Source organism: Calypte anna, chromosome 3, assembly GCF_003957555.1.
Source record: "Calypte anna isolate BGI_N300 chromosome 3, bCalAnn1_v1.p, whole genome shotgun sequence".
NCBI lineage: Eukaryota > Metazoa > Chordata > Aves > Apodiformes > Trochilidae > Calypte > Calypte anna.
This window is the reverse complement of record NC_044246.1, coordinates 38,294,489-38,310,752: the sequence shown is the minus strand read 5'-3', so window position 1 is coordinate 38,310,752 and position 16,264 is coordinate 38,294,489. Positions and strand designations below refer to the sequence as shown.

The 16,264-nt window shown below is 49.0% G+C and overlaps 1 protein-coding gene across 2 annotated transcripts in view; it reads left to right on the top strand.

Moving 5' to 3' along the window:
* SLC8A1 (solute carrier family 8 member A1) overlaps positions 1-8,611 on the top strand; it is a 113,919-nt gene extending 105,308 nt beyond the window's left edge. The window contains exons 9-11 of one of the 2 annotated variants that reach the window (XM_030447218.1): positions 295-394; positions 5,259-5,534; positions 8,221-8,611. In XM_030447218.1, coding sequence (XP_030303078.1) covers positions 295-394; positions 5,259-5,534; positions 8,221-8,597 — 753 coding nt within the window. In that variant the 3' untranslated portion in view covers positions 8,598-8,611. The remainder of the gene's footprint in view (positions 1-294; positions 395-5,258; positions 5,535-8,220) is intronic. The other variant, XM_030447216.1, reaches the window with a different exon arrangement.
* The last annotated feature ends 7,653 nt before the right edge of the window (positions 8,612-16,264 follow it).

Here is a 16,264-nt window from a genome sequence, read left to right as displayed (position 1 = left end):
ATTCTTCCCTAGGCTTTGGGAACAACAGGAGCTTGGCACCTCTGCACTATTTGCTGATAAGCCCCCACTAAGATGGTTCAAACTCCCATCATGAGCAGGTTTCAGAAGGTCTTTTTGAGTGGCAGTGAGGGGAATTGAAAGTACTTACATACGCTTCCACTGCTGGGGCTCTTGACCTGAGCTTAAAATCTGCTAAGCTTTTTCCATAAATCCGAGCATTAGCACTGGTGAGTTTTAGCCCAGCATTTCCAGCCCAACAGAGCCTAATTCTGTCCTCTCTGTCTCCATCCACAGAACACAGTGGACAAGCTCATTAAGAAGACAAACCTGGCCCTGGTGGTTGGCACAAACAGCTGGAGGGAGCAGTTTATCGAGGCCATTACTGTCAGTGCGGGTGAGTTTGGACCAGAGCTCCGGGTGAAATACCATCAGCCTCGCCTGTGTCTTGGCTTGGCTTTGTCAGTAATACAGACTGTAGTGAAGCAGCAGGAGGCAGAACAGGTGGTGGAGTTATTTACAGCGCCTGCATAAATAAGACAGCTGGTTAAACCCTTGCACGAAATCACCTGGTTGGAAGTATAGGAAACCTCCTGCATTAAGTGTGTCTGTAGCACCCAGCAGAGAAACACCTTGGCTGTTACCATATGGCAGAGTGGAAAAGTAATTTCAGTGAGAGAGATTTGGAAGGGGAACACAGTCTTTATATTCAGAGAGGCATAAATGATGCTGGTGTGAAGCAGCAATGCTCCCCATCAGTGGTGCTCCCCATACCATCGTGGTGAGGACAATGTGGTAACAAGGGTGCAAAGCCCTGAAAGACAGCCACTAAGACCCCCTCTCTGTGGGGCAAAATTTGCCCTTGACCCCCTGATTTCAGAAACTCTGCTGTGCCATCAGCTGTGGCTGGAGATTATGGCTCAGCAGGATATATTAGCATTGCCACATCTGTGGAAGATGAAAGAAGGGTCTTCTCCAAGTACAGTTTATCATCTGGAGATGCTATAATTCACTGGCTGGATATTACAACCTCACAGCTCAGGCTGGGCTGTGTATGTACACACATTAGGGCAAAATCAGCCAGCTTAAATCAAATCACTGGGGAAGGCAACTTGAGCCCTAATCAGGCTAATTGTGTATTGAAATGAGTGGGGGGAACACTTGAGCTTCCTACCTCCAGCTCTGCTGTACAGGGTAATCTCTGCCCAGCACACAGTATAGAATCATAGAATCTGCTGAGTTGAAAGGGACCCGTCAGGATCATCAAGTCCAACCCCTGTCCCTGTGAGGGCCACCCCCAGAATCACACTGTATGCCTGAGAGCTATAATTAAAAGTGATGGCCATACCATTTACCCATGTCTACCTCTTAAAAAAATTGTGCAGCAGCTATATTCTCACACTGGGATCCCTCCCCTTGTAGCATTGCTATTTTTAGAGCCTCCAGCCAAGAGTCTCCCATTATTTCGGCTACAACGTGAACATGCATGACAATCCTTACTGCAGGTTTTGTAGCTAATACGGCTAAACCAATCTATGCTGTAATCAATTATTTAATTGTATCCCATGTTAAAGCAAGGGTAGCCACTGGTACTTGGATCCCAGCTCTGTGACACAGGTAAAAACTGCAGTTATGTGATCGTGTCTTGAATATACAGTCACCATTGGTTCTATCAGGACAATTAACAAACATTTAATAAATGTGACACACTTTGGTGGACATGACGTGTCCCTGGCAGTGAAGTAACAGTAGTTTGTCTCTGAGCTCTGGACCTATTTTTTTCCCAGCTCCTCATGTTTTGTGCCATGCAATTTAAAATGTCTTAAAGACTGGAGTTTGGATTTGAGCCTTTCTCTGCAGCCCACTGTGGAGAGCAGGGGAAAGACATACCCTTGCCCCTCAAAATGCAATATCCCAGCTAAGAAAAGAAACAGTAAAAACCCCATTTTTCACCTTATGAGCAACGTGTGGCAATGTTTGTAGGGATGCTGAGCAGTGGAACAGCAGATCAGGTCTGTGGAAGGTCAGTGAAGGTAGAGGCAAGACTGTGACACAGTGTGGTGCCATCCCGTGCTGTCCATGGGGCTGAGGTGGAGGCTCTCACTGTAGCTGCCTTTGGTGTGCACTCAACAGTCCATGAAGTTTTTTCCACAGCAAAACCATCCTGGGCTTTGTAAGGCTGCTCCTGAATGAATGCTTGGGTCACCATCTGACCTCACTCTGCATTTCAAGTCACCTGCATTTCAAGATCTAGCCAGCTTTTTGAAAGAGCTTGAACAAAATGATACATAGATCTGAATGAGTGTTATGACAGTGGCACTTATGTTCATTTTTCAATCTTTTTTTATACAAAATTACAGTGTGAGCACAGCACAGTGTATCCTCCCAGTACCAATCTTTGTGCACTGAGCAAAAAGAACAGAACAGCATAGGCTTCCCAGGCTGAAAAACTGTTTTTTATCTCCACTGCAATGAACAGGAATTTATATCTGCCAAAATAATAACAACACTATGCCACTGATTAGCTATTCTTCCTGCCATAGCAAATTTAAAGCCCTAAAGCAAATCAACAGATTATTTTCCATCAAGTTATTTTAGAAGTATCAAATTTCCCACTGCCTCTATATTATGTATTGGTCTTGATCTGCAAAGGTGCTTTGAAGACAGTGTGTACAAACTTGCAACTAAACAGGATGCTGAGTAGGACTTTTCCCTCGTTGGACATGGCTTTAGTTAGCCAGATATTGAAAGCCTCCAAGGATGATGTCCATCAGTCAAGTATGTGTCCCAGGGCTTCACCAGCTCCCCAGAGGAGACATTTCTGCTGGTGCAGTTTGTCATTGTTGCCCCTTATTGTATCCCTTGTCACTGCAGAGGGAAGTTTCACCGCATCCTCTCTGTACATTGCCACCAATTCACTATAGGCTTTTGCTTGATGCCCTTCAGTCTCCTCCCCTGATTCACTAAGCTAGCTCTTTCCATAGGCAGCATTCTCCAAGCTCCAGTCTTCTTGGTGGACCCACTGAATCCCCTCCAGCTTCACCACAGCTCTGGTGTGGGATGACATATTCCCTGTGCACAGAAGATGTCTGCATTTGAGGTTCACAACTTCCTTGCACTCATTGGCTCCATCACTGCCATCTCCCTTGCAGCTAAATCTCTGCTGAGATCCCCCAGGATGCCAGGGGAATGCAAAGTTTACATGTACTGAGGCAAGGCCAAACCAAGAGCAAGCTGACTCCCTTTATGGGTTTACCAAACCTCTGTAGGGTGATCACAATGTGGGTGATCCCTGGGCCTTTTCCTTTTCTGGCTCCTATAGGATCAAAAAGGGAAACAGCCAAGAGAGGAAACTGCAGTGCACAGGATTTGGCCTCCACTTTCCCAGAAAGGATGCCTTAGTAGGCTTTCATCACCACCTTTGTGATGAGGCAGAAAGCACTTGATGTTACAAGAAGCAGCAGAGCAAGCAGTTCACCAGCAGCTTCCCCCCAGTAACTCTGTTGTCATGGAACAGAGCCACCATTTGAACATGGGGTTAATTGATAGCCATGTATTTGTACACAACAAGGCCATTTTATTCCCCCTGTGGGAGGCTTTATACTTTTTGTTATTCAACCAGACATCCACATTGTGAAGGAGGATGTGAAAGGAGTGATGACCAGCAGTGAGGCAGACAAAAAGAGCACCATGTCATTCAAAAGCTTATGCCAGCCTGACCAGTACTGAGGCTGCTGGGAGAAGCAGCTTTTCCCAAGCACAAAGTCATCATCCCCTTAAACCCAGTGTCTGGTGAGGTGGGACCTTTGCCCCTTGCCCACTACAATGGAGCAAAACAGAAGTTCAGGTTTCACTAGGTGCTCTTGCTTGGCCCATTTTTTCTGCCATTCCAAGATGTCCTCCCAATAAGGAGAGCCAGGCTCACTCATGCTGTCTGAGGGAAAGGGAAAAACTGAGATACCTTCCCAAATACCCATGGCTGTGCCAGGACAGATAAGATGAAGATGTGTTGGGCCAGTGGTGGAGGTCACAGAGCCAGGAGGGGGCTGGATCTGCTGAGTTCTTAACCTACAACCTACAGGAGAACTTGTGGGTACAAAACAGCCAGCATGTCCAGGGAGCATGGCTGTGGATACAGAACTCCCCAAGAGGCTTTGGGGGTATGCAGCAGCTGGTACTCAGGGTCCGAGAGCCCCTGAGACATCAGGCAGGATGGGCACAGGGACATACATCCTCATCTCCCTTTCTGTGCTGGAGACCCAGGTCTTGCAGGTGCTGCAGGGACCACAGCTGTGAGCAGCAGTGCACTGTGTGGGGCCAAGCACTCAGCACAGCACCAGGATAAACAGGGTCCAACCCACACAATGGGCCTGAAATGGAGCCAGAACAGCTGGTAGACTCAAACTGGGAAAATGACCCCTGTAAGGCATTAGCAACAGATTGACCCAGGTCAGGGACAGAAAATAAAGAGAAGAAGGAAAGAGCATTTTTGCTGTGATAAATGATACCTCATAGCTGGCTCATGGCATGGGGTGCTTGACAGCTGCCTGGAAGGGATGCAGATGGGAAAGTGTTTTCATGTGCAAGCGAGTGCCCAGTGCCCTTGGTCTGATCGAGGAAATTAAAGGAATGTACAATGATAGCTCACAGGGAGAAACCTGAAGGGACAGGGAAATGTCACAGAAAAGCATAGTCAGCAGTGATGGATCAGGGAGGTTTTAGGGCAGGTGTTCTTCATGGATGGATCCCAGTTTGCAGAAAGTTGAAGTGCCAGAGCAAGCAGATCAGCAGCCACCAAAACCAGACATCTTTCTAGAAAGTTGGAATTAATCACAGGCACTTGTGAAAAGCAGCCCTAGAAAGAGCTTCCTTGAGGGAGTGTCTGTGAGGGAATGCATTGTCCTTGGTGGATTTGCTCGCACTGATTACCCCCAGCCAACCTGAGGCCAGTTGCTTCCCATGTCTTCTGAGCAAAGGGCTCCTAAGCAGGGGATGAATCCCAGCAAGCAGCTGGTGGTTAAAACCAGAGCACCAGAGGTGCTGGCATTTTCTCCAGTACATGTTTTTCGAGACCAATGCTTTTAGACAGTCTCTGTGCTGTGAGGAGGGGTCAAGAAAGGCCTTCAAGATATTTGGAATTCAGGGCCTTCTAGGGCCCAACCATGAGAGATGGCATTTGGGAAGCTGTAGTATACACAGGAGCTATTCCCAACCTACCCCAGAGGGGGCAAGTCTAATCAGGCACTGGTGGTTTTCTCTAGGGGAAGATGATGATGACGATGAATGTGGGGAGGAGAAGCTGCCCTCTTGCTTCGACTACGTGATGCACTTTCTGACTGTCTTCTGGAAGGTCCTTTTCGCCTTCGTGCCCCCGACAGACTACTGGAATGGCTGGGCTTGCTTTGTTGTCTCCATCCTCATGATCGGCCTCCTGACAGCTTTCATCGGTGACCTGGCATCTCACTTTGGCTGCACCATTGGCTTGAAGGACTCAGTCACTGCAGTTGTGTTTGTTGCATTGGGAACATCAGTCCCAGGTAAGGACAACAGCAGGTTTTGTTGCAATTGTCCATCTCTGTCCAGTCTGGGTTTGGGTGTGGGCTAGGAAAGCTGAACATAGCAGGGTCCTTGGTTCTGCTCTGCAGGACCCCCAGGGACAGAGTGGAGAGGTATATGTGGAAGTTGTTTTTCAGTCTCTGATGGGCCAGGAAGATTGAACCAAGATGTGGATTCAATCCCCCGTAGATTATTTCGAGGACCTTACCCTTAAAAAGATGGTGAAATTTCTGTGGACAGCCTCCATGGCATCCATTCTCAGAGCAGAAAATTGGTCTTTGATTAAAATGCTGCCTGTGCGGGCAGTCCTGCAGTTTCTTTCTGAGAGCCTGTTCCTTTAACCTCCTTTAACCTTGCCTCCCAGGTGAGTTAGGTGATAGTCAGGGTGCTTTGCCCAGTGTGGACGCCTTTGTGTGACACGAGGTTCAGCTTTAGTTTAGCTGTATCAAGGTGAGGTTGCTGAGCTGGGGGAGCTGCTCAAAATGCAACCTGGGGAGCCCCTAGGAGGCCCCAGCCCCACAGATTTTTGGAGATATGTCTCTAATCAAGTGGTACCCCAGCCTCAGAAGACAGCAGAGACTGGGGACTGACCAAGGAGATTAAAACCACACAAGCTTCCATACCTCCATGCCACTTTGTCCTCCCAATGTACACTGACTTGCTGCAACCCAGCCTCCTTTTCTGCTGGCTCTGCAAAAAGTCATCCGCTCTTATGGATGAGCCAGTGTGCTGAAGAGGATGGTTCCAGCCACGTGGTTGCTCTGGGAAGTCCCATGTGAGCATGTGTGAGGGGGCCCGTGCTTTTCACTCACCTTCCATGGTCTGTGTCAGCCAAGCATGGCCTGGTTCCCAGACAAAGAACTCCAAATCAACTTTCACCAACCCTTGAATCTGTCACACCTCTTTGCCACCCCTTAGACTTCAGCAATCAGTGTTTGAACTCAGGTGTTCAAAGATCTTGAAACGATCCTAGTGTAATCAGAGCCCTAAAAAGAAGCAGAAGCACCAAAAGGAAGAACAGATTTGGGCAAGAAACAGAAAAAGGAGCATTTTTTTAGGCCTCTGGCACTTTTAGGTGTGAGGCTTGTAGGGCTGTCTCACACCCTTGACAGTGAAAATCTTCCCTCCTGCTTTTGTCAAAAAATGGTGGCATTTAGGAATTTTTTTTCAGTATGATACATTTGACTACTCTTTCTTGAACAAGCAGATGCTCCCAGACCATGTCATGTTAGCTGGGCTCCTCCACACTGGGAAGGTGCAGGGTTCCAGGAGGTGAACAGGCATCAGACAACCCTGCAGCGAAATCCAGACTGTCAAGGACTTTTCCTGCATTAAAAGCACCACTCAAGTTTGCAGAAGCGTGCATGTTTGTTTCCACACTATCCAGCACTAGCAGTGTGCCTCAGGTGTGCCCCATCCCTCCTCTTGCAGTGGCAGCACCACAGAGGCATAAGCACTGTCCCACAGCCCCATTACTGCATGGTCACTGAGGCTGAGGATAAGGGAAAATACTTTTCCTTCCCTGACAGACTTCTGATTTCTTTGCTGGAAATGGCCCCTCTGTCTGTGCTTATGGGTGCCCAGTCCCCCCTGTAACATGAAATGGGTCTTCATGCCGGGCCGTGTGTAACCACCTCACCTTGGAGCCCCTCTGAGAAGGAGCATAAAGGAAACTCTAGATTTAAAAAACCAAAAACAAACAAACAAACAAAAAACAACACCAAAAAACCCACAAAAAAAAACCCTCACAAAAAAAAAACCACAGAAAACCCCTCACAAAAAAAACTGACCTCACCAGTTTCTTTTTCTGAGCCAAACTCAGCTGCCTGTACCCAAAGTGATGTAGGAGTGTGGGCGTGCTAAGGCTTCATTTTCTCATCATTAGCTGAGAGTGCTCACCTGGGCAAACCCCAGATGATAATCCCCCTGCAGATCCAGAGTGGGTTTGGATGTAAAATCAACATTTCACTGTGGTACACAGAAGCACCATGCTGATCTGCTCATCACAATATCTGCCATGTGAGAGGCCAGCTGAGTTTTATCACAGCTCTTTTGCCACCAGTAATAAGACTCGTGGAGCCCCTAGTCAAACATACATCCACCTGCATGATTTTTCTCCCTAAGGGGTGAAAGATGATCACTTACTTACCAAAGTGTCAGGGTCTGCACAAGACACAAGACATCAGTGAGGAAGAAGGGTTTGGAGAGACATCATTGAAGCAAGCAGAAACACAAATACAAAACTTCAGGGGACCTGAAGGATAAGATAACAAACCACTGTGGCTCCCACAAAACTTCCAACCTTCTCTGTTCTTTTTCAAGTCAACAAATTAGTAGATGTGGGAGAAGGGGTCAACACAGTATAGTACCGAGAACTGTCTCTTGCTTGAAGCACTTTAGGGCATCTGGGGCCATATTGGAGGAAGCACCATATTTCTGGACATTGAGATTTCCCTTCTGGGCATTTCTGGTCGCAGACTGGCACCTTCCTTCACTCTAGCCACAAGTACTTTTGCTTGAGAATGTTCATAAAAAGGTCTGTGCCCTGTCCCCTTACCCACCAGCTTCATTCCCCAAGTGATGCCGTGGATATTTCACCCCAAGCTTGCTGCTCTCTCTCCTTACCTGGCTGTTTCCTAAGGGTTTCTCTCCACCTTTCCTTTCCAGACACATTTGCCAGCAAAGTAGCAGCGACGCAGGACCAGTACGCAGATGCCTCCATCGGGAACGTCACCGGGAGCAATGCCGTGAACGTTTTCCTGGGCATCGGAGTGGCCTGGTCCATTGCAGCCATCTACCACGCGGCGCACGGACAAGCTTTCCAAGTCTCACCTGGCACCCTGGCCTTCTCCGTCACCCTCTTCACCATTTTTGCTTTTATCAGTGTGGGTGTGCTGCTCTACCGGCGGAGACCTGAGATTGGAGGTGAGCTGGGCGGGCCGCGGACTTCCAAGCTGCTCACAACCTCACTCTTTATCCTCCTCTGGCTCTTGTACATATTCTTCTCATCTCTGGAAGCCTACTGCCACATAAAGGGCTTCTAAAGGGACAATCAGAGATAGTAAATATATATATATCTATATGTATCTATATAGAGTGATATATAGGTATAGATATAGATATAATGCTGTGTATAATGAACAGAGAAAGAATAAAAGAGATTTGCCATGTTCACACACCTGCTGACGGAAAGCGGCTTTGGAGCATCCTTTGAACTAGGCAGGACCCCAAAGCCAGCAGGACCCCTCCCCGGGCCACAGCCCCAGCCAGAAGCCCGGCGGCAGGGCCCTCTCTGCAACTCTACCAACAAGAGCAGCTGATAAGCCACCAAGCCCTTTCCCATCGCTCTCTCCTACCCACTGGTCCCCCAGGAGGATGGATGTGAAGGCAACCGGGGTGCCTCAGTGTGCGGGGAAGGCCAGAGTAGCTGGTAAGAAACAGAGCAGTGGGAGAGGGAAGGAGAGGAGAGCAAGGGTCCTGATCTCCAACCACCATCTGCCTGCCTTTGCCACTTGGGAACATCCCCTCTGGCCCTGTTGGAGAGAAGCAGGAGACCGGACTGAAGACGAGGTGAAATTTGGGAGCTTTCTAAGGATAGAACACAAACCGTTTTCGTCATTGATTTGGGCTTGGGTTTTTTTGTTTGTTTTGGCGTGTGTACAACTAGCATTTCCACCCCCCCTGCCACCCCACCCCACCCCCTTCTTGAGCCCCTTGCCTTTCCCTCTTCGTGCTTTGGGGATGCCCAGAGGCAACCTCGTGTCCGGTGTCCTAAGCCGAGGCTGTGTGGAGCAGCGGGGGCTTTCTTCCCGCCTCATCCATCTCCTCGGGCATGCTGTCGTGGTACTTGTAACATTTGCATGATTGAAACAAACCCTATCTGTATATAGCATCCTATAGTGATAGTCCTTCCAGCCATGTGGGTTGAGCATTGCAGATACAAGTGTTTTCTTTTCACTGGTTTTTATTTATTTTAGTTAGTTTGCGTTTTGCCATAGGTTTTCGTTGGTTCGTCCATTTGGTTTCCTCTCAGCGGGGGTGAAAGGAGGGGAAGCTCTACCCCCTTTATTGCTCCACGTGTGGCTCCACAAGAAGCAATAACAGCCACACAGATGCAGGTTTTCAGGGGAGGAAAGCCCACGCCCCAGAGACTGCAGGCTCCGTCCCCACCCCAAACCATGTCGCCATTATTCCCCCCACAGCAGCCAGTCCAGGACATGCTGAAGACCTTGTGAAAGGCTCCACTGTCCACAGGAGGTTTTACAGAAGGTCCCAGGGGGCCTGAGTGGAGTGAGCAGTGTCCAAGCCCAATTATGGTTGGGTCCCAGCACCTCAACCTGCCTCTGCCTTTGCAGCCAGTGGCTGCCTCAAGACCTCTTAGCCCTCCCCCCCCACACACTATTCCCTGTATCCCCTGTTTCCAAGCATTAAGCCATCAGGATCAGCTCCCAAAGCTGGTCCTTTCCCACAGCCATTCGGAGGCAGAATAATTCAGCATTAAGGGCTGAATGGCCATAGCAAGATCTCCCACACAGCTGAGCATAACCAAGAAGTGTCCCCCAAGGAAAAAGGCCACATTTTGCATTGTCCAAATCTGAAATCAATGAGGAAGGATGAGACAGGGAGGTGTAACTCAGCATCACCCCCTGACTCCAGCAGTGCAGGCCAGGATAGTGAGCTGAGCTGGGGGAGGTGTAGATGTAGAGCTCCCCTGGGTGCAGCACCAGGATGACATTGTGCACTGCTGTTGAGAGATGTCTTCTTACCCTGTGCCCTTCACCATGCTTCTTGGTGCCCCAGCTAGGCAAACAGCAAGCCTGCACATCCACTGGTAAGCTCTCCCCACCCAGCTGAAAACCACTTCTGACTCTTGTACCATGACTGATTGACTGGGGTTATTTGTATTATTTTGAGGAATCTGTGGAACTTTTAATTAACCTATTGTAAGATTTTTTTTCTAGGAGTACGCAGTTGTGGGTTGTTTTGTGCTTCTTTTCTTCTCAAGCTTTTTTCCCACCTTTGATGGGTTTTGGGGGTTCTCTTTTTCTCGTTGTTTTGGGGAAAGAATCAAACACAGGCACAGGATGTTCCACAGGGGCAGGATGTTCAGGTTTATGATTACCCTTATGTACAACTATTTCATTTTCATCTGTTTCATCTGATTTTTCTTTGTGTGTATTGCCCACCACTATAGGCAGTGAGTCCACTAATTGTGATGGTCCTTATCAATGGTACACAATGCACAGACAAATAAAGTTTGTAATGATTCCTGATGGATCCAATAGTGCTCCTGCATATTCTCTGTGGAAAACACTTCCCTACCCTCCTGTTGTCTCCCTTTACATTGTACCCATCTCTCCTTTACTCATTAGTTTGCCTTCCTTGTGTTTCTGCTGCTGACAGAGGGCTACAGTGCCTCTGCATGCCTGCCCTTGCCTGGTCTCATGGCTTTCCTCCTGCTCCATCTCCATTGTGCCTTGGGCTTGTTGTGCTGCAGTACAGCCAGGGCTCGTAGCCGACAGGCTCTCAGGGGGATGCAGAAAACCACACAAGGACAAAGCTGCGGTGCAACCATTCTGGGGCCTGGAGTTTCTCCTTTGCTTGGTCTCCCTCAGTGCTGTCTTGCCTCAGACTCAGGGAGAGCCATGCTCATGGCCCCAAGGTACTCGGAAGCTCTTTCCGCTTCTGTACTGTAGTTACAAACAGCTGCTCCTGTTCTTGTTCTAGACTCATGACTTGTGCTAGGTTAAGCCAGTAGCTAACTTACTGCCAGATAAATGGTAATGCAAGAGATGCATTACTAGGACAGGGTCCATGGGTTCCAAAGATCTGAGACAGCCTATGAGACCACTGAGCAAACCACTGAGTTGCTCTGGGCATCTGCCTGCCCGTGCCACCCAGTCCAGGTGCTGTGGGTCACCTTTGACCCACAAAAGAACTCAGTCAGAACTGAGGAGGAGAAAAGTCTCTGCATGTTCAGGGATGTTGCTTCTCCTTGGCTTTCATCCAACCTCTGTTGAGCTGTCCTTAAATAAACTCTTCCTGTGATGCTTACAAGGTCCCTCTCTCTGAGCTAAACACCAGTTCTGGAGATGGGTCCCAGAAAAGCGCTGCCTTCATCTGATGGGGCTCTCCCTGCTCCTTCCAGTGAGGTGTGCATGTTTGGGGTGCATGGTCCTGGGATCCTGCCCATGGTCCTACCTGTGCTTCTGCCCACATTCTTGCCTGTCTGCTGCACAGGATCAGGATGGGGCCACACAGCCAGTCGACTGGTACCAATAGCAGTGTCTGGCTTTCCAGCTCCAGCCTAGAAACCTACCACCAAGCAAAAAGAGAGAGGATAGGAGGTGGTTGTCTTTGTTGAAGCATGACCATGTCTGTAGAGGCACAGAGGCAGTAAAATTCCCACCTGCCAATAGGAGGGGGGTATGGCAGAGCAGGCAACTAATGCACCCTGGCAGCAAGAGTATTTAACATGATATCAGGTTGTGCAAACCTGACCCTTCTCCACACCCTAAACTGCGTTTTGCCAGCCCTGCCACTGGCTCCACTCTCCCTGAGGTTGCTCAGCACCCCCCAGGATGAGTGCCAGTCAAGCTTCAACGCTTGTCAAGCCCCAGGCAAACACAGTCAGTCATGTCTGTGTGCATTTCCCAGGCAGTGAATTAATACTGGTCTCCTGACCCACTAATTACATCTACTGAAAGGTGATGTTGGTATTTTACTCTCATCATTTGCTTCTTCAGAATAAATTGCAGTCACTGAAATCATTAACAAGTCAAACGGGACTTGTGTAGCAGCTCCATTTAGCAGGCAGTAAATAACTGCTCCGTTCACAGAGCTTTCCAAAGGGAACGATGGAGCTTTGCTTGCTTAGGACAAGGCCTAAATCACAGAGTAAACACCAGCCTTGTTTATGCAATTACTCTCTGCCAGGTGTGTGCTTCTTGGCATCTTTAATAACCTTATGCAGAGTGACATATATTTGCCCAGTCGTTCACGGGGGAGCCACAGATGAGCAGAGAGCCTTTCACCTGGCTGCTGCGTTGCCGTGCTAGGGAGGGGCAGGATCATTCCACTGAGCCCTGTCCACACACTTGTGTTTGCAAGGGTGTCATGACTTTCTCCTCTGCACCAACATCATCTTTAAACCAAACCCTCCAAAGGCAAACAGTAAAGTGCCCTCCTTCACAAGACACCTGCACGCTCCCAGGACAGCAGGAGGGAGCACAGCCCCTGGTGCAGCACATGCATCCAGTCCTCATGCTCTCCTGCCCCATAGGGTGCAAACTGGCTCCCCTAGGTCCCGCATCAGGTGCCAGTGCCTCCCATCTCCTCCATCCCTGCCAGCCTCCCCATCTTCCCTTGCAAGGGAAGGGCATTGAGCATCTCTGATAAAGCCCTGGGCTCAGGGAAGTTGTGAGAAACAGTGCTTTGAACCCTCAGCCTCTGTCCATCTGCTCTCAATACCTCTCATCACCCCACTAGCCAAAGAAAAACCTTTCCCTGGAAAAGGAAGCAGCATGGTGCAAAAGGACATTCAGAGCCAGACTTCTTCCAAATATCTCAACAGGCCACTGCAAAGCACTTGGGGACAAAGGGAAGGAGTGCAGGGAGCAGTGACAGCCTTGAGCATCTTAGCAAAATCAAATGCTCAGCCCTTCAGGGGCCAAGAGAAGAGGAAGCAAATCCAAGCTACAAACTGAACACACAGAAGTGCAAAAAAGCCAGGGACTCTGCAGGTTCCTGATGCCAGCAGGAGCCACAAACCTGAAGCATCTCCCAGCTGAGCCTATCCCAACCTGCTACAGCCTGCCTGCACCTCTGGCAGGGCAGTGTAGGAGGTGCAAAACCCCCAGAGATGTCAGAGATGCATCCAGAGATGCAAATCCCTCTTCACACAACCCACGTGTCATCCAGGCAGCATGTGGTTGCTCTGGGGCAAAGAGAGATTGCAAGAGTCACTTGTGCATCTTCTTCCCCGTTATAATTTTTTCTTTAAAGGACAAAAGAAAAAAGGGTGGCTTTGAGCCCTTTCTGGTCCTGAGTTGGGGATGCAGTCTGTAAACTCCCTGTGCTATTTCTGCTGCTGGTGGGGACAGGAGAACCAGAGCCCGTGTGTTAGTTTTAGAGCTATTTTTAAATGCTTGGGTAATAATCAAGTGCAACAGTACTGGGGGCCACATACATACCTGAGGAGGAGGCTCAGCTGCATTCTCAGAAGGGCAGAACTGGGCATAGCCAGAAAATGATGGAGACAAAAGAAGGAATACTTAATGCCAGAGGCTTGTTATTCCAGGACAAACCCCTGCATTATTTTTTTATAGGCTCTGGCATGCAGGCCCATCTGGGAAGCATGTTTGCAGAGATCTCTGGCCTTTGTGAGTGTGCATGCCTGACCACACAAATGCATACACATGAACAGCCCAGCTACAGAAAAGCCTGCTCATCTTGTAAAAAACTGGCTTGCTCAGGAAAGCAGCCAGAGGCATCTGTATTCTTGCAAAAAGCACCAGGGACAATAAACACAGTGAGATTCCTCACCTTTTAAGGACTTGAGCCTTTCTTTTTTTGGAACTGGAGGTGCCAAGAGCCTCTCACCAGCTAGTGACAACTCTTACGCAGAGGAAAGGGATGCTGTAAAGGAAAGGGGCCCGCCTGGGCAAGCAGGAGCTGTTATCAACAAAGATAGTCAGAAGATTGCTGTCACTATCAGGACTTGCTGTCTACAGCACATCACTTAGAGCATCCAAGGGATCTCTGCACATTCTTGCTGTCTCTCTGGAGTGAAGCATCCTGAGCATCCAGTGCCCCCAGGGTAATTCAATCACTCTCCTGGGGGATCTTGGCTCCTTTCCACCCTCTCAAGGTGAATGCCAACTTGGGGCCCCCCTCCCTAGAAGTGTGAAAGAGGGCACTGGGGTGCACACTGTTCCCAAAACAGGCACTGTGGAGTGTTGTTGGGCGGTGGAGCCAGAAGCTGCCTGTGGGATGTCTTCTGTGGACTCCCACCCAGGCCTGGAAACCCCTTTTTAGGCAGTGCCTCAGCATATCCCCCTGCCGCAGCTGCCATAGCTACCAACATACATCTTGATTTCTGCACAGATATAGCACAGCCTCCAGCCTTTTTGGCTGCTTGAAGGCACCAACCCCAGGCAGTATTATTATCTACTTGATTCAAAATAGCCCTTGATCTGTTGAACTGCACTAGGACGATTCTCTGCCCCTCCCAGCACACACAGCCTACCATCAACAGCACCTGATTCTAGGTAGACATGGGAAGGAGCATCATCAGCCCACTAGGAGCATATGGGACTGGATGTTGCTGTTCTCCAGCATCCATCCTGAGCCATCTACAAGGCCTCAAAATGGCCATCTGCAGATAGTGATAACCCAACTTGGGGCTCCAGGCAGGCGTTCTTCCTTTGTGGGACAACTCTCCTCTCTCACTGGACTGGACAGCAATACTTGTTAGATCAGGATTGCTGTCTGTGTCTCAGGGCAAAGTTTAACCACTCCAGAAGATGTCTTGGACTTGAGCCCCTCCAAGAAATGGACCATGCAAGTTTCCACACAGCAAAGAAAAAACCAGCATGCTAAGTCTTTCTGCTCATCACTCAAGCACTGTTACAGTCACTACCCACAGGAACTTCTTTTATTGTGCTTCTGTCCTTTGTTCATGAGTTTTTAGAAGATTAAACATTTCTGATGAATTTCCATCATTATCCCACAGATGCTCCAGTCCCATCTGGTGCCTCCCACTCCCCAGCCCTGCCTCTATGCTTCCAGAGCAAACCAATTGCTTTGAAGATTCATGGTCCACCTCAATTCCTTTCTTTCAAAATGGAGCTTGTTCTTGATGCTCTAAACCCTCCAATACTTATCCACCTGCTTACAACACTGTCCTGCCCCTAGTTAAAATGGGTAGAGTTTTAAGTCAAGCAAGTTGCAATGCCTTGGGATGCTTATCCCACACTTGGAGCTCCCAGGCCCTTGCAGGACACAATGGTTGTCCTTGCAGGACACAGGATTGTCACAGAGCTCTCTCCCTGCATCTCCTGAGCTCTCTGTTGGGCTGTATTTATTTCTTCTTCTTTATTTCTAACTCAGAGAAGTCCCTCACAGATGGTAGCAAGGTGAGTGGAGCCTTGCTCTGCACAGAGCAGAGCCTTGCTCTGCTTTCTCAGCAAAAATTGCCATGGCAGTCCATAGCACTGTCATCACCAGGAGTGTGTGCTGCTCTGCCTCAAGACACAGCCCCTGTCAGGCTCCTCCTCACAGAAACATGAATTTCTGACAGATGAGCTTCTTTGCAGAGGTACTTAAAAACATGGAGAATTGCTGAGTGACTGCAGAATTGCTGTGCTAGTGCAGGATAGATTGGATCCTGCTGGTCTGAATGTGTCTCAGGTTGCTGCTGGGCTTATTTGGAAGCCTTAATGAAAGCTTTTGCAAACTGGTGGCTTTGTGACTCCCGGGGAGGTGGGGAAATGCACAGCCACAATGATTTCTCCTTGCTCAGTGTAATGCTGACATGGCTCCCTTGCCCCTTGCTTTCAGCTATAGTCCTGTGCATTGCCCTGGTCTTTGATTAGGTGCCCCTTGGCTGAACTCCCCCTGTACAGATGAAAACGAACCAGTGCCTGTTGTGTCTTCATTTGTTTGCCCCGCGTTGCTGCCTTCGTCTCCCTAGCACTTGAGCAAACCTGCT